At 53.4% G+C, this 24,438-nt stretch overlaps 1 protein-coding gene across 4 annotated transcripts in view; it reads right to left on the bottom strand.

Moving 5' to 3' along the window:
• Positions 1-24,438, bottom strand: part of Sh3pxd2a (SH3 and PX domains 2A) — a 207,517-nt gene that overhangs the window by 55,725 nt on the left and 127,354 nt on the right. For 2 of the 4 annotated variants that reach the window (XM_057778865.1, XM_057778867.1), the window contains exons 6-7: positions 22,368-22,396; positions 1,227-1,271 (exon numbers count right to left, since the gene is read on the bottom strand). In XM_057778865.1, coding sequence (XP_057634848.1) covers positions 1,227-1,271; positions 22,368-22,396 — 74 coding nt within the window. Of the gene's footprint in view, positions 1-1,226; positions 1,272-22,367; positions 22,428-24,438 lie in introns of those variants that run through there. The other 2 variants (XM_057778866.1, XM_057778868.1) reach the window with 2 other exon arrangements.

Below are 24,438 nucleotides of genomic sequence, written 5' to 3'. Positions count from 1 at the left end.
AGACTCGAGCCTTGGACTCTCAGTTGGCCAGGCCCCGTGGGAGCTCAGCCCCAGGTTCCCCATAACCCTCCCAACCCTGGGCATCCCACCAAGGCCCAACAGCCGCTCGCAGCCGGTTCTTCCCAGGCTGCACTGGGCCTGCTGGCCTCTCAGCTATACGTTTGGTGAATAGAATGCATTGCTGTGGGCCAAGTGGGCTCGGGCTCCCTGGCGTGAGCAGAGGGGAAAAAGGGACAGGAGCCCAGTGATTAGCTCAGGCACAGGCCGGCATCATAGGGGACACCATAAGGATGACCAGGAGGGAAGGGGGACCTCCCCCACTGCCTTCTCACCTGGCCTCTCTCCCAGGATGCTCAACACCCCCTTTCCTGCCAACAGCAGTGGCGGGGGGCAGGGGAATGGAGCTTGAGCTGTAACCCTGCAACTGGCCCAAGACCTCTTCTCCCTCCAGCGCTGTGGTGCCTCCCCACCCCTTCAGCCTTAATGTTTGCTCTTAGAAAGAACGGGACCCTGTGGAAGACTCTTCTGGAAATGCCACCGCTCTCCCACCACTTACGCTAAGCACTATAGTCCTGCTGTTCGTGGCTTTTGCCACAAGACCCTGACCCTCTACCCAGAAGGCCCAGATAAAGGCTAAGTCTCCAGGCCCTGAAGGGTACCTCATGGGCAGCGAAAAGCCTTGGGGCGATTCCAAGCTCTGAACTACTAGGATCTGGAGCTGTGATCCACCCTATCACATGCACAGCAAGGAACCTCCTGCTTTCCAGATCTCTAACTCCCCTGAGAGATCTCTGGAAGGTGTCAGGGGCTCTCTGCCTCAGATGAGAGATGGCTCATTTTTCGCTACTCTTCCTGGGATGGTCAATGTGATAAGGCCAAAAATGACAGCAGGCCGCCATCATCCTGGAACAGAAATGCCCCGAGATGGCATCACATGCCCTTGGGAAGGTTATGCAACCCCCCCCCACACACACACACCCAGGGCAGAGCAGGCAGGGCATGGCCGAGCTGGGATTCGAAGCCACAGGCACTGGGCCAGCACGTTCTCACCCTCGCCACTCTCCAAGGCTCAGCTGAGGATGACAAAGGGTTGGTTCTCCCAGCAGGCAGAAGGCCCGGGAGTGGAAAACCCCGCATGCAGATCAAGGGAAGCATGCGCAAGGAAGCCTGCCTCCTGGGCACACACGCTGGGACACATGTTCACACGCATGCACGCAAGGCAGTACCTGTCACGTCCTTCTTGGGAGACTCAGTCCAGCTGGTTAGCAACACTTCCGAGTCCCCGAGAGAGCAAGGAGAAGCAGGAGAGAAAACCGTTAGGCAGGCGAGAGGGCCACTGAAGAGTGGCTGCAGACACGGAGGTTCAGGGCGCCCTGGGCGGAAGGCGGGGGAGGGGAGGGAATGATTTCCTGGCCTAGGATGACTGCTGGGCGTGGGCCTGTATGATTACAGAGGCTGGCTGGGATAATGAGGTGTCTGTTGAAACACAGGAATCTCTGAAGCAGACTCCTGACCCAGGCCCTCCCTGCAATGGGATTCGGCTTTAGTGTGGGCTGGAGAAGGCCGCTCTGCTCTGCCTCTGTGGCCACGTGGGAGGCTGGTCCTACGGGGCCTGGTGGCTCCAAGGATTGTCAAAGGCCAGCGGGCTCAGCACACCAGACCCAGGACCTCAAATGTCAGGGGAGTTTTAGTTTTGTGATACCGCTATGCATTGAAGCCATGTTCAGCTCTTGCCACAGCTGCGCCCCCGCCCCCCAATAGATGATGATGTAGGAGCAGAAGACTCCTAGTGGTTCTCAACCTTCCTAATGCTGCAACCCTTTCCTCGTGCTGACCCCTAACCATAACGTTACGTTGCTACTTCATAACTGTAATTTTGCTACGGTTATTAATCGTAATGTAAATGTCCATGTTTTCTGATGGTCTTAGGAGACCCCTGTGAAAGGGTCATTAGACCCCAAAGGGTCACGACCCACAGGTTGAGAGCCACTGTCCTACAAAGCCTTTCATTTCACGCTGGACCCAGGAGAGGGACCTCTAGTGGTGGGGAGGTGAGGGCTGCATTCCAGGCTCAGACAAAAGTTTCTCACCAATGAAACAGGGAGGACTAAACCACAGTGTCATTGTGGGCTAGGGCGCTCTAAGTACTATGATGGGGAGGAGCTCTTCACCTGCGCACACGCGTGTTGGTTAGCACACCACAGGAGGACAACTTTAGGGAGTCAGTTCCCGCTTTCCACCTTTACACGTGTTCCAGGGGTTGAGCCTGGATTGCTAGGCTTCTGCAGTGAGCACCTTTCCTGGCTGAGTCACAGGGCCAGTCCTGGTTCAAGCATTTCTGGAATATCAAAAGTCACCACGAACCCCGGAGGTCACACAGGCACTGTCTGCCCATAGTGGAGCATTTACTCCCATATGGGCTCAGGAGGTGGGCACACGCCTCCGGCCTCAAGCTGCTTAAGAGGCACCGGGTTTCCATGAGATAGAATGGAGCCATTCCTGGAGAGGACCCCAAGTACAGGGTACTGGTCGCAGGAGACAGTCACAGGCTAGTGCTGGGCTGCACACATGAGAGGCAAACCCTTGCAGGGCTCCTACTGCTGGCCAAGGGGAGCTGCAGACCTCTCCATAGCAGACAACACAGTCAACATTGGTCCAGCGTTTGTGGACTCCCGAGCTTTGAGCCACACACCTCGTATAAGCACTACTTCGTTCCTCTCGGGACAGCAGGTGTTGTTAGTACTCCAGCTTGCACACACAGTGAACCAGAGAGGCAGCGTCCCTCACTCAAGGCCACACAGCTAGGACAATGCCCATCTCTCACAAGGACACTGATCAGGCAGCCCGAGCTCAATGCCACCGTTTCAAGCACATTCATTACACACTTGTTCATAAGCCTGCCTTCCCTCTCCAGCCCCCGACCTGGAGAGCTGGGAAGCTGCTGTTTCAAATTTTACTGTAACCCAAGAGCAAGTTCTAAAGCAGTCTCTGGGGTCTGAGGCCTGGGTACAAACCCAGGATCCTCCCCTTTAAGGGAGTTACTTAATCTTTTGAAGCCTAGTCTTTCTTTTTTTTTTTTTTTTAATTTTTTTTATTTATTATGTATACAGTGTTCTGTCTGCATGTATGCCACCAGAGCAGAAGGGGGCACAAGATCTCATTATAGATGGTTGTGAGCCACCATGTGGTTGCTGGGAATCGAACTCAGGACCTCTGGAAAAGCAGGCAATGCTCTTAACCTCTGAGCCATCTCTCCAGCCCTAGTCTTTCTTTTTTAAATAAACCTCTTCTTCAAAGCTGATTTTTATTTCATTCTCTTTTTTGAGTGATTTGCTTGCATGTATATCTGCGCATCACTTGCGTCCCTGGACCCAAGGAGGCCAGAGGAGCTGTCGGATCTCCTGGAACTGGAGTTACAGATGGTTGGGAGCTGCCATGTGGGTGCTGGGAGTCAAACCTGGGACCCCCTGGAAGAGCAGCCAGTGCTTTTAACCACTGAGCCATCTCTCCATTCCCTCAGAGTCTATTCTTGACCTTCTAAAACTCAGGATAAAGTGACATGCCTGCCTTCTTGGCTGCCGCGATGACTAAATGAGGGGATGCCAGTAGCCAACATAACGCCTGGTAGTTACCAGTGCTTCCTGAAGGTTAGCCACCACGGTGGGTACCACTTCCCATGATGTAGCTAGCACCAGCCTGGCTCTGGCTTGCAGCGTCCTTCAGCTCTGGGGGCACCAGGGAAGTCATGGTCCCAGGATGCAAGGGTGGTAACGGAATAATACACTATGCTAGATACACCAAGAAAACCCCTGCATTTAGTCTGAGATACTTCCCACCATCACCTTCAGACTGGGTCAGCTAAAATAAGGGACAGATAGGGCTGGACCTGAGGCCAGAGCCTCTCACCAAGACTGGTAGCCGGCAGGACTGCCCTCACGGAGCTGAGGGTCACCAAGGTTCTAAGTAGCTGCAGGCAAAAAGGGCCCAGTGAAGAGTGGGGTGGGGATGGGGAGCTTACCTGCCTGTGCCCACATCTTGCACCCTCTCTTCCTTTGTGGTTCCCTCTGGGTTCCCTCAGGAGAAAGTGTTTTGAGAAAGGCGAACCTCCCCCAGTGAACCACAGAAAGGCATTCTGCCTGGGTGTACAGTCCAGGAAGGATTATTCTGCCAGCCAGGGGCCAGATGGTCTCTGGGCAGACCACTCAGTTCTACTATGATGGTGCAAAAATGAGCTGGGCATGGAGGAAACCACAAGTCCCAGTACCTGGGAGGTGGTTGCAGGATGACCAGAAGTTCAAAACCTGCCTGGGCCACTTAGATTCTGTCTCAAAATCTAGAGAGGGCTGAGATTGTATCTCAATAACAAAATATTTGAGGACCTAGGGTCCATTTCCAGACAAATAAATAAATATCACCCGGTGATTATACCAGGAACAGTAACGGGGCCATTCATCTTCCAATAAAACCTTATTCACAGCAGCACAAGGTAGGCTGGAAGTGGCCAGAGGTCAGAGACCTGAGCACATGCCCGTCCTCAGAGGAAAACGGGAGAGACAGAAACAAGCCTGTCTTTTTAAGAGCAGATCATTTCCCAATCCCTGGATGTGCAGAGTAAATCCAACCCTGCTGCTCCCAGCCCGCCCTGGCAAGCTCTCTCCTGGGGTAGGAAGGACCCCTTCCACCTAGTTCTAACGAGCAGAGGAGAGCCTCTGGCTCCCACAACCGGGCCCTCCGGCCAGCAGGCAGACAGGGCTGCTGGCTCAGGGGCAAGAGGCACGCACAGCCAAGAAACAGCTGTGACCAACACAAACCAACTGGTGCTTTCTTTCCTGTCCTCCACTGACCAAGGAGCCAGGGTCCCGCAGAACAGGGACACAGTTTCCCACAAAATGAGAGGCGTGGGACTGGCATTCTACATGCCTGGCCTTGCTGAGAGCTAGCTCTGCGGCCTCGGGCAAAGGGCCTCAATATTCAACACCTGCCAGGGAGAGCGCTCAGGCCTGCTGGCCTCTCAGGTGGTTGTCTGACGTCCTAGACTTTCCTGGCAGAAAGCTGGTACTTGCTATAACATATGTGAGTGAATGAGCCCTGGAAGACCATCTTTCCAGAGAAAAAAAAACCACTTAAACACAGGTTCAACTTCTGGAAAAACCAACCCCCAAAAGCAGATCACTCTGAAAGATGCCTTATGTTTGAATATGAGACATCTCCCACAAGCCTTTGGATTTCAGGTCTTGTCGCCAGCTGATGGGATTCAGGGAAGTGACTGAAACCTGAGGCTTTGAACCTAAAATGGAGCGGGAGATGAGAAGACACAGGGAGTGGAGTTCACCTGGAAGGAAGCGGGTCACTAGCTGTATGGCCCCAAAGATGCTTCTGGACCCCTCCCCTTCCTTCTCTGTCTGCTTCCCGGCTACAGTGAGGTCAACAGCTTTGCTTTGCTGTCTTATTTACCCCAGGCCACGGCGATGAGGTGGAATTGGTTAGTTAGGTTTGCACCGCTGTGACCTGGCAGGGACAGCTTCATCTGGGTCCATGGTTCCGTCTACCATGGAAGGGAAGCTCATTTCATAGGAGTGTAAATAGTAACAACCGTTCACCAGCACAGTGGACCAAGAAACAGGGAGCTCGGCTAGAATACGGGCAGGGGCAACCTTCAAAGGCTGGTTCCCCGGTGAGCTGCTCCCAGCAGCTAGGCCTCCTAAGGGCTCCATGGCCTCCCGAAAGAGCGCCGTGAGCTGGAGAAGCATTCAGATCACAGGTGCAGATCTGCTCCGTGACAATGATTGTGACCTCTGTGGCACCATGAGTCAAAACAGACCCATCCTCCCTTTGAACTGTTCCCTCAGGCATCTGCTAGAGCCAATGGAAGACTGAGCAAGGCATCGGGTGGGGGTAGAGACACAGAGCAAGAGTAACAAGGACCTGGGCCTTGTGCCCACTTTGCCATTTACAGTGGCTGAAGTAGGACACCTAGCAACCTGACCTTCTTGTCGTCCCCACCTTCTTCAGGAGTTTGCACACTGGCGTCACCTGCTGCCCCGGAAGGCTCCAGGACAGGTGGGAGCGAGGGCTCAGGGAGACGACGGGAAGCAGGCAACAGCAAAAACTGTGGATTCCAGGGTGATAAGATGGTGTAGAGATGGGGTCTTTCAGTTACCCATGATGTCCATGGTCCTACTGGCCGGCAACATCACCAAGAATCTAGGCCCAGAGAAAGATCCAGAGTCCACAGGTATGGCCAAACGCCGGGCTTGGTGCACACTTGGTGGCTGACCCTGGCTCCTGCCGGGTCTGAGTGATGAGGAAGAAGCCAAGAATGACAGGCAGGTACTCCTGAATTTCCAGAAGCTCCCCCCAAGGTCTGGCTGCCCTGGCTACTCTAAATGAGGAAAGGACCCCGCCTTCCCTGCCACCCTAAGCCCCTAACCATGAGCAACTGCAGCGCTGTGGGAACCGGCTTCATATACCCAGTCCAGCCTTAAACTGAGTGTGCAGGACACTTTCCTGGAGAAGAGCAAGTTCCACATTCCCAACTAATAAACCCACGGTGGGCTGCAGGCCTGGGTGGAGGGACAAGAAGTGGGTGGGCTGCCAACTGCTCAGACTCCGTGGAGAATGACAGAGAGCCAAAGGCTCAGGGATTCTGCCAGGCCAGATGAAATGAAAATCTCTGGCCTCCCTGGCCCTTCCCTCTGTCAGGATCTCAGGAGAGGCCTCTCCCTCTTTGGGAATTCTATTGTTCATACCCGTGAGCAGCTTCTAAGCAACCAGCTGCATCCTAACCCTCCCTCCTTCTTTTGCTACAACTTGACTTTGCACAGGGCCAATTTCTTAAGTTTCCGAGACTCCGTGTGCTTCTTTCCCTCTCTGACTATGCCACCAGGAAACCTGGCCACTGCTTTCAGCCTGTAGCTGCCAGCCCTGTATTTAACGGTAGCAGCAGCGCAGGAGCTGTTTTCAGGACAGGAGCATGTCCCTGTCTCCCCCACTGACATGGACACTTGTTCCAACAGTCCCATGGGGCTCATCCGTGTCTTATAGAGTAATTGTCTATGGGGAGAGGGAGCAGGCACAACTGTGAGAGAGACTATTGCCATCTGGGCGAGCATGGCACAAAAGAAACGGTGAAGACGAAACAAAGAGGTCAAAGGCCAGTTTCTCCAGCTCATTATGCTTCAGTCAAACTTCTTATCCTGGTTGAAGGTCAGGTTTAAGTGTGATTTTGAGGCCGGGTGGTGGTGGTGTGCGCCTTTAATCCCAGCACTCAGGAGGCAGAGGCAGGAGGATCTCAGTGAGTTCGAGGTCAGCCTGGTCTACAAAGTGAGTTCCAGGACAGCCAGGACTGTTACCCAGAGAAACTCTGTCTCAGGAGTGGGGGGCGTGGGATGAGGAGTGAATTCGATTGGGCAGTGCTGGGAGAAAAGGTCCACGGAAGTGTTTGGGTCATGTGGATGTAACCACCAGGAAGGGGTAAGCCTTTCTCCCAGGAGCAGCTTGGTTACTCCTGTGGGTCTTGGGCCTCCTTTTGTCCCTTCTGCACACGCCCACTTGCCCTGCCACTGTTGGACATCTTCGGCTTCCTGGTCCTATCACACAGGCCAGAAAGACCATGTGGGGACTCATGCACTGACACACACACACACATACACACACACACACACACACACAGAGAGAGAGAGAGGAGAGAGAGAGAGAGAGAGAGAGAGAGAGAGAGAGAGCGCACCACCTGCTTAAGATTCAGGCAGACAGCATCGCTTCTCACACCACCTGAGGAGGGTGGGGCACGGCTTTGAACGTCTGATGTGTTTTCTTACTTGACCCTTACAACAATCTGCCTTCTGAAGATGAGGAAACCGAGGCTCAGGAGAGTTAATGTCCTTTCCCAAGACCCCACAGCAAGGAAGAGGTGGTGTCGGAGTGGAGCCCAGGCAAGTGGGCCTGGAATCGGGAACAAAGGGGCCCTCAGGGGAGATCTCATTTTCTGGTCTTCCCCTCACTCTGCTCCTCTGTTAAACTCGGCCATGTTCCCACAGTTTGTCTGCAGCTACAAAGGTCTCCTTCCCCAGAGTGTTGCCCTTCCCAGAATCCACGTACACATGGGACAGCCCAGCCTAGGGTAGGAATGTACTGAGCTGCTGGAGGAAAACAAGCAGACTGTCTGCTCAGGTGGGGAAATGGGGGTGGCCCATAGCTTCTAAAGGACCAAGAAAAGGATGCCTTCCTGAGCCAGGGCTGGGACCAGGCCAGTGCAGCCCAGTGGGTGCAGGGAAAGCCACCTTCGGAAACACTCAGCTGTCCGGGGGAGGGGCTTCAGCAGAGAGCGGCAGCCTGCATGGTGCTGAGACCAGAAGCTTCTGTTTAAAGACAGGTGGTCACATTAGTTAGTTGGGAGATGTGTGAACAGACAAAGGGGCACTGAGTGGGGAAATGGGTGGGCGGGGCTGAGCATCTGCTCCTGGCAGCTGGGCTTGACCCGGCACAGCCCCTTGGGTGTGGCCTCCCCCTCAGTTCTCAGGTCCTTACCTCTCCTGGAGCCCTGCTGCTTGTGTGCAACACAGAAGAAACAAACACAAGAATGAAAATTCCAGCATCCCAGCCACTCCCTCCACAGGGTGGTCTGCCTTGGTGGTCCTCCCTGCAGCTGCTCCACCCACCATCCCCTGAGAAGCCCCCACTTAGGGCACTGTGTATACACACACACACACACACACACACACACACACACACAGGGGCAGCATAGAAATGGGTCAGTGACTCAGTAAGTCAGCCAGCCAGACACTTCAGACCTATAGACTTAGTCCTGTACCTGCCCCTCTCTTGGCAAGCCCCTTCAGGAGCCAACAGAAAGGGAGGGGGTCAAGGGCAGCAGGTCAGGATGGACCTTCCAATCTAGGTAGTCTGGGGTAGAACATCCCGTCTCTCACTCTGGACTCAATCAGCTGCGACTGTTTAGTGAGCAGCGTCCACAGGCCCTGCTGGACCCTGCTGATGTCCCAGTTCTACAGGACATCTTCAGCACAGGAGGAGGGATCGTACAACGCCTCCCCTTCCCCAGTGATCTTGTCTGCCCTGTCTTGAAGCAGCCTGGCACCCTTGGCTACCTGCTTGACCCTGTCCAGGCACCCGCAAAGGGCATCCTTCTGCTCTGAAGCTCACTGGAATGGACTGAGAGAGAGGAATCAGGGTGAGTCCCCTTGCCGGTATAACAGGGCCTGATTCTGAGCAAGGCTCACAAGCCACAGAAGCCAGGTAAGGGCTCTTGTCTGAACTGAAGTTGGGAAGACCCATTTTTCAAGGTTGGTCTGTCTCACTCATCTTTCCCTGTCCCTTTCACTGCTTCATCCAGCTCCAGAATGCCTGCGAGGGGCTGCGTTAGCAAGTGTTCACATAGCAGGAGTTTAATAAAAGCACACTGAGCTAGGCACGGCACATATCCCGGGGTGACAGCGTGTGCTTAGCATGTACAAAGGCCCTGGGTTCCATTCCTAGCACACACACCAAAAGTGTTGTGTCTCTCCAGTTAGACCCGAAAATCCTTTGGACTCTGTCACACCTCAAAGTGTCCGTCCAGTTAACTCTCAGTGGATGATGGGAGCGTGAACTTCTCTGGTCTTTGCTTTACTGGTTTCATAGGAACCCAGGCCCACTGATGCCTGTGGCCCTGATATTAATCTATTCCAAAGTTGTCCTTCTGAGCCACATGCAGGCCTTCTGAGGCTGGGGGATGCCCTCAACCTTCGTAGACACTGTGGTACACAGACCCTCAAGCCCAGCAAACATCCCAGAAGGCTGCTGACTGACATTTGCTTTAAAGTGTTCCAAGGGCTTAAAAAAAAAAAACAACAACAAAAAAAAACCCCACACATCCATAACCAATATAGTTGTGTGACAAGATGGATGTCACCGGAAACGGGAGTCTGTGCAGGGGCAACGTGCTTATCACGACTGGTAAAATCCAGGCTCACGGTACCCCCTCCTCCATGGTGTTTGCCTGAAGCTCCTGGGCCTCTTCCGCCTTGGCCAGCCTCTGCTCTGCAAGGGACTGGCCAGGTCCCCTGAGCTTAATGACACCACGTAAACAGCGGTGTATGCACGCCCACACAGAAGCATGCATGCATGCATGCGTGCCTCGCTGCTGGGGAAATCCCACAGCTGGCTCTCAGGTGACTGAACTTTGCCCAGAAAGCAGTAGCTGAGAGAGTGCCTGCAGGACCGGGGAGGGCTGGGGGCGGGGTTAACCCTTCCACACCACATCCAGGCTGTGTCTAGTTGTGTTCCCTGCTCACGGTGGACAGGCCATGTCTCTGAGCCCTGCCCTGCTCTAGAAAAAAGGCTGTTCTTTGTTCTGTCTATGTCTGTCCGTCAATAACGCTGGGGAGTCTGGCCTGATGGAGACTTGTCCCCAAGGGAGGCCACAGGCAGAGCCCTAGGGAGCATGTCCTATGGCAGACATCTGGGTGGGGGCCCATGGCCAGGAAATCAGCTAGAATGATTACACTCCTTTTATGGGTGTGAACAAGCATCTCTGAGACTGCTCTAGGGTTCTACTCTTTTTAGAAGGCTGGAGGAGGCCCCTGGGACAAGCGCTCTCCCATTCGGGTGCACCTATTAGCAGAGGTGACCTGTGCTAGGTCTCTGAACAGCACCTCACGGTTGGTACTTGGAGAATGTGGAGGAGCTGTGTGCTCAGTTTACTTTACATGTTTCCTTACTGAGACAGCCTGTAGCCCAGGCTGGCCTCAAACTCATGGCCCATGTGCCACAGTCTCCCAGGCAATGGGAAGTTTTTCAGCGCCTCACACCTGACGTTTAGAGACAGTGTGTCAATGTAACCCAGACAGGCCTGAAACTTGCTATGTAGCTGAGTACAACGCCTGCTTCCTCTGTTGGGATTGCAGACATGTGTCACCATAGCCACCTGAGATGCCCAGTTTAGAGGAGGCCTGAACACTGGGTCACCAAGGGCTGTGACTGGCCAGACACCTTCTGCACAGCCGCTCCCTCTCTTTGCCTGGCACTCAGGAGGCTGACACAGGAAATGCACACGCCCACAGCCAGTATGGGTGTGCTGGCTAGTTTTTAAGTCAACTCGGCGTAAGCTAGGGTCATCTGGGAAAGCAACTTAATCAAGAAAATACTTGTCTGATGACTGGTGTAGGAGGTCCAGCCCACTGCAGGCGGCACTACCACTAGGCAGCAGTCCTGGATGGGACAGGAAAGTCAGTAAACAGTGTTCCCCCATGCCTTCTGCTTTCAGTTTCTGCTTGCAGGTTCCTGCCCCGACTTCCCCTAGTGATGGAGTGTGTTCTGAGAACTGTAAGATGAAATAAAACCTTTCCTCCCAAGTTGCTTAGCATCATGATGAGCTACATAGCTCAGTGGTAGACAACTTACTTGCTTAGCATGCATGAGGTTGAATCCCTACTGACGGTTTGAATGAGAATGTCCCCCATACACTCATATGTTTGTACGCTTGGTTCCTAACTGGTGGAACTGTTTGGGAGGGATTAGGAGGTGTGGCCTTGTTGGAGGAGGTGTGTCTCTGGGGTTGAGCTCTGAGGTCTTCAAAGACTCCCACCATCCCCAGTATGCTCTCTGTCTCCTGCTTATGGACCAAGACGTGAGCTCTCAGCTGGCTGCTCCAGCCACCTGTTGCCAATGCATACATTCCATCATAGACCCTAACCCTATGGAACTAGAAGCCGAATTACACTCTTTCTGCCTGAAGTTGCCTGGGTCATGGTTTTCTGTGACACATTCTAGCACCAGAAAACTAAATGTTTGCTTAGCAAACAAATCTATAAAACAGCCAAGTCTAGGAGGCCAATTCTAGGTCCAGCAACAGCCACACAGTCCTGGAAGAAAGGTCCAGAACCAGCACTTTTTGGGAGACTTGCTCCTTATCCACTCAGCCTTCAAGGACCCTCCCCCTCTCCCAGACTGCCACTCCTATCCACAAGGTCATTGGCCTTGAGAAGAGGTGGCCCAGGTCATGGGAGCATGGGCATGGGCCCTGAAATCAGAAGCCTGGGATCAAATGTAAATGAGGACCCAAGAGGCACTAGATGGGTGGTGCAGGTAGGGAACAGAGTGGATGTCCTTCCCTGATAGACCTATGTATGTGCACAGTCTCCATGGGGTCACTGCCAGTGAACAAAGACAGTCTTAATGTGGCCTGTGTTGCTGGCTTTTCACCCTCCTGAGGGAATGGTTATATAACTCACTTGGACCCTGTTTAACACTCAGGGAACCTACAAGGACCCAGGGTGACCCAGGGAGACCCAGATAAGAAAAATTGTCCCTGAGACCACAGATGCCACCCCCAAGATACCACACATGCAAATCAGAAGCAGAGCTGAGGAAAGGGCAGTAACAGGGAGCCAATGCTCCCCCCAGCCGGGAATGTGAAGAGATTCCGACATGGCCTCACTATCTTAATGCAGGACTCCTATCCCGACGTTACCGGTCCTCCCATAATTATGCCAGCTACTCGGGTCACATGGTGACAACCAGATCCAAGGGGGGCAAAGAAAAAGTCAGGAAAAAGCATCCTTTTCCTTCTAAACGTCCTGAAACTTCGGAAAAACTCTCTGCCTTCACATTTCGAAACTGACCAATTATAAGAAGGCTGCGAGCCAACCAAGTTCCACATGGCACATTTCTGTTTCTAAACTAAACTTTTTAGATCAGAAAAAGGTGCTAACACAATGAGCAAGGCACATTTCCCTCGGGTCCCTGTTTTTCCATCAGCTTCATCATTACTGGAAATGCTGCCCTGATGTCACATGTCTGCAAACCAGAAAGCCGAAGTGAGCAACAAGCTGGGTTCTGGCTGAGGACTGCGGTGGCACGCATTTCTTTGCTGGACCACAACTGGGTGCCTCCTTCTCCCAGGAACAAAGCCTTATGCAGAGTCTCCTCACAGCCCACGATGAGGCCAAATTGAGGGTGGAGGTGCCAGTGTTTGGGGGAGGGGTGGGCTTAGAACCCTGTTTCTTGACAGTTCCTTGCAGCTTACCTCCAACTAAAAACAACTTCAAAGAGCTGGCCCAGGCACATGGGGATCCAGCAACATCCCTCTTGCTACCTTCATTGTCTATCAAGCCCGAATGTGGCCATCAGTCCACACCCAGAATGTAAGTTCTGGCTTAGTTTAAGAGTTCTTAGGCAGTAGAGTATAGGCTTCATGCCTATGATCCCAGCACATGGGAGGTGAAGCCAGGAGGATCAGGAGTTCAAGGTTAACTTCCATCACCAAGAGAATTTAATGCCAGCTTGGACAACAGGAGCCCTGCCTTGAAATAAAATAATCCCTGGGCGCCCACACTGAGGTAGTGGGTCTGGACAGGGCCTGAGAAGCTGCACTTTAGCAAGCAGCCTCAGAATTCTGACTGGGCCTTTGCCCAGACTGTTCTCTTCCAGTTCAGCTTCCTACTTCCCCAGCAGGAGAAGGCGGGTGGTAGGAGCTGCAGAGGCCGCTAAGAGGACAGGACACAGGGCCTCCAGACTCCCTGGACTTCCTTCCCGAGATCCTAGAATCCGGGAAGTGCTCTTACTTTCTGCCCCGCATCGTGTGCCCAGGCCAGCTGAGCAGCGACTGCTGCCCTGGCTGCGAGCCAGGCGTGTGCCCACTACGCGCAAGCACACAACACGTGAGCTGTACTGACACTCCATCACATCACTGCCACATGGGCCGGCTGCGGAACACAGCCAATCAGCCTCGTTTCCAACGAAATGGGCTCTGTACTTCAGGGGTGATATAAGGCTGAGGAACCAGTGCCATGAAAATTGAAACTGTTTGAAAACACAAGCCTGGGTGAGACGTGCCAGAAGCTGTTGCCTGACAAGGCAAGCTCACCCAAGGCCAGGCCAAAGGAGGGTGCCAAGAGAAGCTTGATCATGGTAACCAAACAGCCTGGGTCTTCCACTGGAGATGAGTGGTTTCAGCGGACCAGGAAGCCCTGGAAACCGCTTTGGTAGGGGGAATACTACATTTTCCAAGGCCTCCTCTCCAGCCCTGTCTCCTCTCCTGCAAGGAAGGCTCCTCTTGTCCCTCGACTCCTCACTCTTACCAACCCCAGGCCCTCAGGCACATCTCTCGCTCCCAACACCCAGCGCATACCCTGCAGCTGCAACTCATCCCAGCTTCAGAGCGCTTTTCTCCAGCCTCCCCGTGGGTGCTACCTCTCCTGTTCTCTCTGGTCTGTTTCCCTGTATAAATGACAGCATCCTTCCCCGTCGGCAGAGCTGAGCACTCCCTGGGCCAGGAGCCAACCAATGCTTCAAAGAATCAGAAGTCAGTTCTCTGCCTGAAGAAGGCTGCTGCAGCACTAACCCTAGAAAAAGCGGATCTCCAAGGCCTCACAGATGCCGGCTCTGCCGCATTGGAGCCCTCGCACACCTCACTGGCTCTAAGACCTGCTAGAGTCTGCAGGAGACCAAATTCTGCCCACCTGGGGCAAGCGGACACTCTGAGCTGTCTCATCTATAAAAGGCAGGCAGGGGCTGAAGAGATAGCTTGTCACCAAGACTGACGACCTAAATTTGATCCCTGAGGACCCCACAGTGGAAGGAGAGAACTGACTTTGTAAGTTGCCCTCTGTCTTTCACATACATGCTGCAGTGCACGCACACACACACAAATAAATATAAAATATACAGTTTTTTAAAAGATGGCCCAGCTTTTCTGGGTAGCCAGCCTTTTATAGCACCCAGTACTTATAGCTAAGTCCTACTACCAGAAAAGTATACTTTATTCAAAACTGAACTTGGAGGCTCGGAGAGATGGTTCAGTAGTCAAGAGCACTGACTGCTCTTTCAGAGGACCTGGGTCCAATCCCTAGCACCCACATTGTGGCTCACAGCCATCTGTAACCCCAGTTCCAGCGGATCTGACACTCTTTCTGGCCTCTCAGGCAGTAGGCATGTATGTGGTGCCCAGACATACATGCAGGCAAAACACTCATAAATATAAAATAATAATTTAAGAACATAAATAAAAAACTTAAAAAATAAATAAAGACTAAACTTAGACAGGCGCAGCGGCTCATGCCTCTAACCCAGGACCAGAGGCCGAGGCAGAAAGGTTGCCATGAGTTCAAGGCCAGCCTGAGTTACGGAGTGAGACTGTCCGAAAAGTACAATGCGAGGGGCCAGGGAGGTCAGGCTTGGTGGGCAAGGCACTTGCCACAAAGTCCTGGGCTTCATCCCTGGAACTTCCACAGTGGACAGAGAGAACCAACTCCTACATGCTGTCCTCTGTCTCCACACATGTCACGCACACTCCAAACACATAAACAGTTTAAATGTGTGATATTTTTATTTACTCTCAAGGGTTTTATATTAGTTTATAAAATTTAAAAAAAAATTAAGTAAGAACATTAAAAACAAGCAAAAACAAACAGAACCCGCCCAAGCTTAAAGGCTAGGCCTAGAGGCGCAGAGACGCAGGCTTGACTGTGCTATGCAAGAGGCTGACGCACAGGGCTAGAGAGACGGCTCAGCAGTTAAGACCACTTGCCACTCTTCCAAAGAACCTGAGTTCTCAGCATCCACACTGGGCAGCACACAGTCACCTATAACTACAGCTCCGAGGGGTCTCGTGCGCCCCTCTGGCCTCTGGAGCCCCCCCCCCACACACACATGGCATTTACTTACTGCCCGGAGTGGGGAGGAGCCAACAACAGCACCGGCTCCTACAGAAGCACGGGTACATCTCTGTGGCCTCTTGCACCCCCATTTTACGGATGAAACGGAGGCACAAGGAAACCAGGACTTGGTCAAGAACAAGAACTGGGGCACGAAACGGGCATTCTGGGTCAGAATCCACACTCCTTTGGGGCTCACAAGATGGAAATAAGTATTATGATTGAATCTCTTTACCTTAAAATTGAAGGTAACATCAACTTCTCCCCTCCTTTCAAAGCCTATAATAAACCATAAACACGTAAGCCAATAGCAAAACCGACGAAAGACTGAGCTGGGGTTTAAATCCTACCTAGGGTGTCCGATGCCAAAACCTAAACTCTCAACTCCAACAATGCAACCACAACAGCACTGATCTCATCAACGGGGCCCAGTAAGACGTTTCAGGATCAGAGATGGAAGGCAGGCTGAGTAAACAGGGCTTCACCAGGAACATCAACACTTGCCCAACAGAACCATCTTGCAACACTCTTGAGCAACCTCATTTGCATTGAAACAGCTCAACGCTGACAAGGAGCACCAGGCCCCTAGGCCTGGCAAGAGGCACCACAAGGAAGCCATGATCTCAGAGCGTCTATGGCCACTGTGCCGCCTAGTGGCGAATCTCAGAACTTCCCAAGCATCTTCCTCGGGCGCTGTGGGAACTGGAAGGGAAGCTCTGCTGGGGGGCTTCGTTGTCCTCTGGGACTCTTGGAGGAAGCCTGCCCATCACCGAGGGTTACCACAGCTACTACTGGCCTTTCCTGCTGCTGGCTGGCAGAAGGCCCTCAGAATGGTTCATGCCGTCCCTCCAGAGAGTGCTTTTGCCTCCTAGCTAGGTGTGATGCTCAGCGGACCAGCTGGAGAGGCCAGCTCCCCCCGCCCCCACACATGCAGTCAGTTTTGTGGTGGTGGCGGCTATAGCCCATCCTTAGCAGATGTTAGGTAAGGAGACTTGCCCAGCACTGGGGTGGTGGTGAGGGAGACCAGAGCTGTACTGGGCAAAGCCGAGACACCCTGAAGACCCACCACGTGGACAGCAGTTCTAACTTGTGCTTGGGTCCAACCTGTTTTCTTGAGGTCTGCCCTATGGCTGCAGGCTGGCCTAGACAGCCCTGCTGGTGTGTAAACCAGTTCTTTAGGATACGGCTGCCCCCTACACACCCTGGCTCTTTCCCTCCCTAGGTGGTCCAGGCTGGCCTTGAACTCGGCCTTTTGAGTGCCAGGATTACATCATGCCCAATTACAATAAATCTCGCGCCATCTGTCTTCTGCCGCTTCTGTTTTTCCAGCTGAAGGAACGTGTCCAAGGTCAAACGACTGACAACCTGCGCACATGAGCTAGGAAACTCAAGCGTGCAAGTCAGTTTTGTCAACTCGACACAAACAAGTCACCCAGAAGAAGGGACCTTAATTGAGAAGGGGGCCCTCTCTCAGACTGGCCTGTGGGCAAGTCTGTGGTGCATTTTCTTGATTAATGATTGACGAGCACAGGGCCACCTCTGAGCAGGTAATACGGGGTCGTATAAAAAGGAAGCTGGGAGAGCCGTGGGGCAAGCCAGAAAGCAGCACTCCTCCATGCCTCTGCCTCAGCTCCTGTCTGGAGTTCCTGCACTGACCTCCCTCAGGGATGGACTGTGACCTGAATGTATAAGCCATACAAACCCTTTCCTCCCCGAGAAGCTTTTTTAGAACGTTTTGTCTCAGCAATCGAAAATCGAATACAAACTAGAACATCAAGCAATCTGACTGGCACTGTCCACACTTTCCCGAGGCCCAGCTGCAACCATCAAACTCACCAATGCTGCCCCTGATGCCGGGGCCCGCCACCTGGACTCTGTCCATGCTATGGATCTCCAATCACCAGCTAGAAAACCAACCCAAGTCGCATCACCCTGGCCCCACCACATCCCTTTAGCGCCCCTCATCTCACCGAGAGAAATGGGCACAGCACCCTAAAATGGCCTGGGAGGTGCTATGTCACCCCACCTCCTCTCCCGGCTGTAACACATCCATTCTTATACCCTGCCCCTCACCCTATTCAATCTCCACCCTGCACGGCCCTTCTGCTGGAAGAGCTGGCTGACGCTCACGGGCCGTGGGCCCTCCCACTTGCTGTGCTCCTGGTCAACTAACCTTGCCACCCCATCACTTCCCCCATCACACAGCACCTTAGTTCGTTGCTGCCAGCTCCCAGGCAGCAGGCATTTTCCCGTAACCCGGACACCTGGGCAGTACCCTGAACACAATGGGGGCTCAGGAAGGACAGCTAAAGCCATGGTTAATCTTGCTTGCCCAGAGAGAGGCCACCCTCTCCAGACTCTCATGGGGAGATGCGGGCATTCATAGTCTCCAAACCTCTCAACAAGTGGGTGGAGCTTGTACCGGTGCGAACCCTACAGCCAAGGTTTTCAGGGTGATGGGAGATGGACAGGAAGCAAGAATACGCACAAGACAGCTCAAGGGGTCGGCACAGGGGAGGAGACAGGTCAGAGAGGGCGAGGTTGGGGTGGTTTCTCTGAGATGGTACACAACAGAGCAAAAATCTCAAAAGGGAGCCAGCCATGGGGAAAATGGAGGAAGATTACTCCAGGTCAAGGGTGCTTGACGTCTGAGGGCCAAGGATGACCGTGTGGTAGAACAGGTTTGACTGGGTGGGGAGTGTGTTGGGACAGAGCCCAGGTCAGAAAGGCAGTAGGGGTCAATTATGCAAGACTCTGAAAGCCAGAAGAAAGGAGTTCTTCACCGAGTGGTAGTCCCTGGGGGAATTTCAGCAGGTTTGGAATGTAACTTTGAGAGTGCCCCCTAGGTGCGCTACAGGGAACAGCAACTGAGGGGAAAGGTGGAAGCCAAGGAGGGCCACTGGGAGAGCTGGAGTCTTCCTGGAGAGGTGAGTGGACCTGGAGGTGAAGTCCATAGGAGAGGGCCCTAAAGATGACCTTTAGTGATAGGCAGATACTACCAAGTCCTGGCAAAGAAAGAGGTAGAAAGAAAGAGGTGTGCTGGGAGAGAGATGCAGATGAAAGTCAGACCACGCTCTCCTCTGTCCAGGTCAAATGTCACTCCGACTCCTCCGCGAGGCTGTAAACCACCTGACATCGTCCTTCCCCAGCTCTGCCCAAGCCTTGCTTCTGATTTTTTGTGGGGTGGGTGGGAGTGAGGGTGGGATTGGGAGCAGGATCTTGTCAACCAAAGCGGCAGCTGTCACCTCAGCGGGGACGGTTCATGGGGATGGTTCATTTCAGAGCGGAATATGAGTACACGAGTAACCACAACCAAGAACACCGATCCAGGTTTCCCCAAATAACAGGTTCCAGAGAGGCAGCAATCTGTCTATAGTAACTGGAGCAAAGAAAGTCCTAAAGCTATATGCTTTTCAAACACACTGGATGCATCAGGTTGCCAGGCAACAGCTGCATGGGGAGTGGGGAGAAGACTCCGCTATAGGCTTCAGAAAAATCTGATGGTACCCCTTAGCCTTTGACTGGCGGGAATTAGGACTCCGTTCATATATTCCAGATGATTTACCTAGTGGTCACAAAGATGTTAGGTCACATGCAGAGGAGGGCGACAAAGGCTGATGAGACTGAAGGACAGTTAGGCTCTTGTAACACCGCAACCTCTCCACACAGCCGAGGTTCTCTTCGGTCAGTCTTTGCTGACGTAGCTTCTTTCTAGGAATTCTAGAAATCATTCATAGTCTCGCGTAACCAAGGCTGGCCTGGAGCGTATCATAGAGCCAAGCATCCTTGGCTCTACCATAGAAGCCAGACATCCCTCTGGACTTCTGACCCTCCTGTTAGGCTTCCTGAGTGGTGAGGATGCAGGCACGCAGCAGACTGGGTGTATTCAATGCGGGGACTAAACCTAGGTTTTGCACAGGCTAAGTGAGCATCCTGACCCCAGCCTTCCCTCATGTCCTAAGTGGCATGCACCTGCTCCCTGATCATGAGACAGAGGACAACCTGGGCCCAACGGCCAGACCGTGTCTCTAGACAAGTGGTTCCATCATCAGCAAGGGTCTTCCGAGGAGTCAAGCTTTGGAACTAGGCTGGGAAGCAAAGATGAGAAAAGGCACCCTCTTCTGTGTGAGCAAGCCTGAGAGGCTTCACCGCAGCCCCGGGGTAAGCCCTAAACCTGGACTCTGATTCTGCATGTATCCAGATTGGAGTTTTTGGTTTCTCCTTGCAAAAGCCACCACGCAGTGAGGCTGAGTGGGACCATGAAAAGTAAAGCTCTGGGCGCGAGCGCTCACCAAGTAACAGTGCTGCTGCAGGCAGTGATCTAAGCACACCCACAGTATCAACTGATCCAGTCTTTATCACTGCCACCGACGTGTGTGTTAGGGCTCACCAGAGAAACAGGCCAAGACGATGTGCATATAGAAAAAAAACTATTTTTGAAGTTGGCACACGTGATTGTGGAAGCTTGTTGAGTACCAAGTCTGTGATGAGAGAGGCCGGGTGGGAGCCTGGGAACCAGCCGCGGTCAAGTCCAAAGGCAAGCTACAGCAGAGCTCCTGGTTGGCGTGTGCGTGCGTGCATGTGTATGCGTGAATGTGTGCTCGTGTGTGTGCGCGCGTGAGTGTGTGTGTGTGTGTGAGTGTGTGTGTGTTCCATTAAGGCCTTCAATTGCCTGAATGAGGCCCACCCACATTAGAGAGGGTAATTGGATTTATTTAGGGTTCACTGATTTAAATGTTAATTTCATTAAACAACAACATCACAGAAACACACAAATTAAGGGCTGACCAAGCAACATGGCCCACCTGAGGACATACGAAGATAATGATCTAAAGAAAAAACAGCTAACCACCACAAAGTAGATGTAAACATCCCTAATTTACGAAGACAGAATGGGTCCTGGGAGGGAGAAATCTCCCATGAGTCACAGGGAAGAGGAGCCTGGTTCTGAATGCTTGATGCCTGGCTCCAGCCTGCCATTTTAACCATGACATTAAGTGGCCATTATCATAAACATACCAATGTAAATTAAATTTCCTCATCCGTCCTTTGCCTGGATGAAAATGGAAGGCAGAGAAACTGAAGAGGTATCCTGGGTGGGGCATGGAGGAGTGGCCAGGCCCCCTAACTTAAACCGGAGGACAACAAGGATAACGCTCTATATACTAACGCTACGGCTACAGTATCATACAGCACTATATATATATAGTATTATACACATATTATTTCATAGGGCTATGGTTTTATTAGGCGCTAAGAGCTATTCTATATCACATGAGACAGGCATCCCTATTATTTACTGTTTTAAGCATAACGGCAACAAGAGACTTCCCAAGGCCAAACAGGAAGCTGGGGTTCAGCATTAACAAGCGTCTTGGTTGTCCCAGTCCCGGTTCTCCCCGGGGCTCTGGCTGGCAGTGTTGATGAGCAAACTTTTCAGGCTCCTGTCACAGAAGGAAGAACCTGGCTGCTGCAGAGCCACCTGAGCTACCCTGGCCCAGCAGTCAGTCACCTGCACACACATCCTACCCCACAGCTAAGTACACAAGCATGCTTCAACAGGCTTCAGCCTACAGCCCACGGAGGACACCCAGCCTATGCACAGTTATCAGCAGGACCACCCATGTCCGCACAACCCAACCCGTGGCTTCCCACACACAGACACAAGACAGCGTGTGTACACCCAGCACACCCAAACCTATGTTTGTAAGGACACAGAATACAATTGCTTCCACCTCAGCTCCCACCCATCGCAGCGGCACACAAGCCTCTACTTGGTCCACGGTCCCCCGGCACTGAGATATAGGGGCCTTGAACACAGCCCCAAGGGTCAGACTCTTCAGGAGACTGTCCACAACACTGCCCCACCATGACACATACAGGAAACAGACGTGCCAATATAGCTCGCTCTGTCTGCCCCAGCCCCGCACCCCAAAACTCACCAACTCATCGCACTAACAAAAGATCACCCTCCCCCAACTAACTACACCCCACCCACACCCAGGCGGTGTGCCATTTGGGAGAGCCTCCCCCACCCAGAAAGAATTTTCTTTGGCCCTCCAGGGATAGTGTCGGAAGATAACCTTGCTCTTGCTTGGGAAGCACCTACACCTGCTCCCGCCGCCACCCCCCCACCTCCCCCCACCCCCGCCCCAGCTCTGCAAACTACTGCAATTGACCCCACAGCCCTGAGCAGTGCAAGCTCAGAGCTGGGGGAGGGTTCGGGTCAGTGGTGAGGTGCAGCAATCCCGAGTCTCTCAAGAGCAACCCCTTTTCAGTTCCCTCTCACTTTCCCACGCTGAAGACCCTGCATATCCACAAACTCTTCCATCGCAGTGCAGTGCGAAGGACGAACGGGAAAGCCACAGCGGTAGCCAGCAGTGGCTCCTGCAGCTGGGATGCAGGATCCGGCTGCAGATGCTGCAGGGGCTTAGGCCGTTCCTGAGACATCCCCTGCCCCATGCACCCCTACTCCCATCCAGGAGTCAGAGGGGCTAAGGAGGAGAATGAAGGTGTGCGTGGCAGAGAACTTGGAGGGCAAGGGACAGGGAGGGGGCAACAGATGTGCACCCCAACCCCGGGGCAGGCAGGACGATAGTGCCGCAGGCCAGAAAGGCATCCCCTCCCCGCCCCCGCCCGCGAAAGTCCTGCGCAGGATCAGAGGGACAGGTGCATGCAGCTGGAAGGTGAGAAAGATAGACTCTGAGATTCTCTTACCTGATTTCCTTTTGGAACTGCCATAATCTCTGAAAAAGAAACAACAACAAATAGACATGGTTAGGGTGGGCGGGGGGCACGGAGCTGCAGCTTTGGGGCGCACACCGGCGCGCTGTGGCAGCTCCCGGCGCCTCTGCTCATGTGATGCCGCGGCTCTGAGAGCTGCGCGCTCCGCAGTTGCACGCACTGCGCGTTGCGATACCCGCCCGCCGCCTCGGCAGCCCGGCCTCCCCGCGGCGCGATCGGCCTCCTCGCCCCGCCCCGCCCTGTCGCTCCGCAGCCCTCACCGGACCGCGCCCTGGCCAGCCCAAAGGGGCTCACCTTTCCCTAATCCTCAATAGATCCAAGAAGGCTATCAGATTCCAGTGCGCTTGCTAAACAGGGAAACTGAGGCTACCGGAGGGTGGGCGATCGCTAGAACCCAGGCTCTGACCATTGGAGGACCCGCTCCCCACCGCTGGAACACTCCACCTCCCAATACTTTGCCTCGCTAGACAAGTAGCGACTTCCTCAGCAAGCTTTCATTCCTTCAGTTAGTTTGTGCGACCCTCTGATTCCATGGTGCCCTCCCCCATCCCCCCACGGCTCCTTAAGGCACACACTAGCTACTTTAGCCCACTCCATCTTTTGGGACTGGCGCAAGTGGTGGGCAAACATCGCCTGCGGGAACAATATTTAGCATCTGTAGTTCTTTTTCTTGAAAGGCTAAGGCTGACACTGGGCCTTCTCTCAGAACACTCCGCAGGGGTACCTAGGAAGCTGGGAGTGGCAGGCAGGAGTGGAGACTGAGCTTCTAAAGTGAGCACTAGGTTCTAATCCTGTCACTTAAAATAACTGTTGAACCATAAGCATATAGTCCCTCCCCTCTTCCAGCTGCCCTGCTTGGAGTCTGCCCAGTTCTGCCCTCGGGGTGCAGGTCGACCTAGGGTCAGTAACAAGCAGAGGCAGACACCCCAAAGCTGGCTGCTCTGCCAGTACCCTCCATTCCCCCAACTTCCTTCCCCTGTCTCATGGAATTCCTAAAATCTAAATTCTGTTAATGCTCAGGAGCCAGTTTGGGACTTATCTGGAGATAAGAGGAACTGCCCTCTTGGTCCCTGGGGACCAAAGAAAATGCCACTTGCTACCTATTTTTGGCCAAGCAAACTAGCTAGCTGGATCTGCTCCCTGGAGAAGGGTCTCAGTGGAGAAGGGCGGGCAGCCATCAGATTCAGAGCCTTGAGGGCGTGGCCTTAGGCAACAGGAAAGGTGATTGGCCTACAGAGGCAGAGATGCTGGGACAGTCCCCATTCCCTCTCCCGAGCTTTTGGGCAGGTCTGGGAAGCTGCATTTCTTGTTAGGTGTGGAGACAGCCTCACAAAACCAGGCTGGCCTTGAACTTTTGCTTTCCTCCGCCTCCTGAGTGCTAGAATGAGCCCCTGGGGCGATGAAAATCTGGAGGGCCTGTGGGGCAGAGGCTGCACTGTTAGGAAGGGTGGGGAGTAGGGCTTGGTGACACAAATCTGTATACTGGGAAGAGGGTGGGCTCTCATCCTGCCCCCTTGATGTGCTAGCTAGTTTTTATGTTAACTTGACACAGAATCATCAGAGAGGAGGGAGACTCAACTGAGAAAATGCCTCCAGAAGATCAGGCTGCAGGCAAGCTTGTAGGGCATGTTCTTAGTAAGTGATTGATGGGGGAGGGCCCGGCCATGGTGAGTGGGGCCATCTCTGGGGTGATGGTCCAGGGTTCTATAACAAAGCAGGCTGAGCAAGCCTCGAAGAGCAAGCCAGTAAGCAGCTCCCCTCCATGGCCTCTGTGTCAGCTCCTGCTCCAGGTTCCCGCCCCGCTTGAGTTTCTGTCCTGACTTCCTCCAGTGATGAACAGTGATACGGAAGGGTGAGTCAAATAAACCCTTTCCTCCCCAATTCACTCATGGCGTTTCATCGCTGGGTCCCAGCCCGCCTCTGCCTCCAGTGCCCCCTTGGTGTTCAGATGCGGGGAGAGCTCCCAGTAGGGAAAGGATTGGTATGTGGTGGCTGTCTGTTTCTCACCCAGAGAGGAAATTCCTTTTCCAAGATTTTCCACTGA

Source organism: Chionomys nivalis, chromosome 8, assembly GCF_950005125.1.
Source record: "Chionomys nivalis chromosome 8, mChiNiv1.1, whole genome shotgun sequence".
Taxonomy (NCBI): Eukaryota; Metazoa; Chordata; class Mammalia; order Rodentia; family Cricetidae; genus Chionomys; species Chionomys nivalis.
This window is presented reverse-complemented; position numbering and strand designations above follow the sequence as displayed.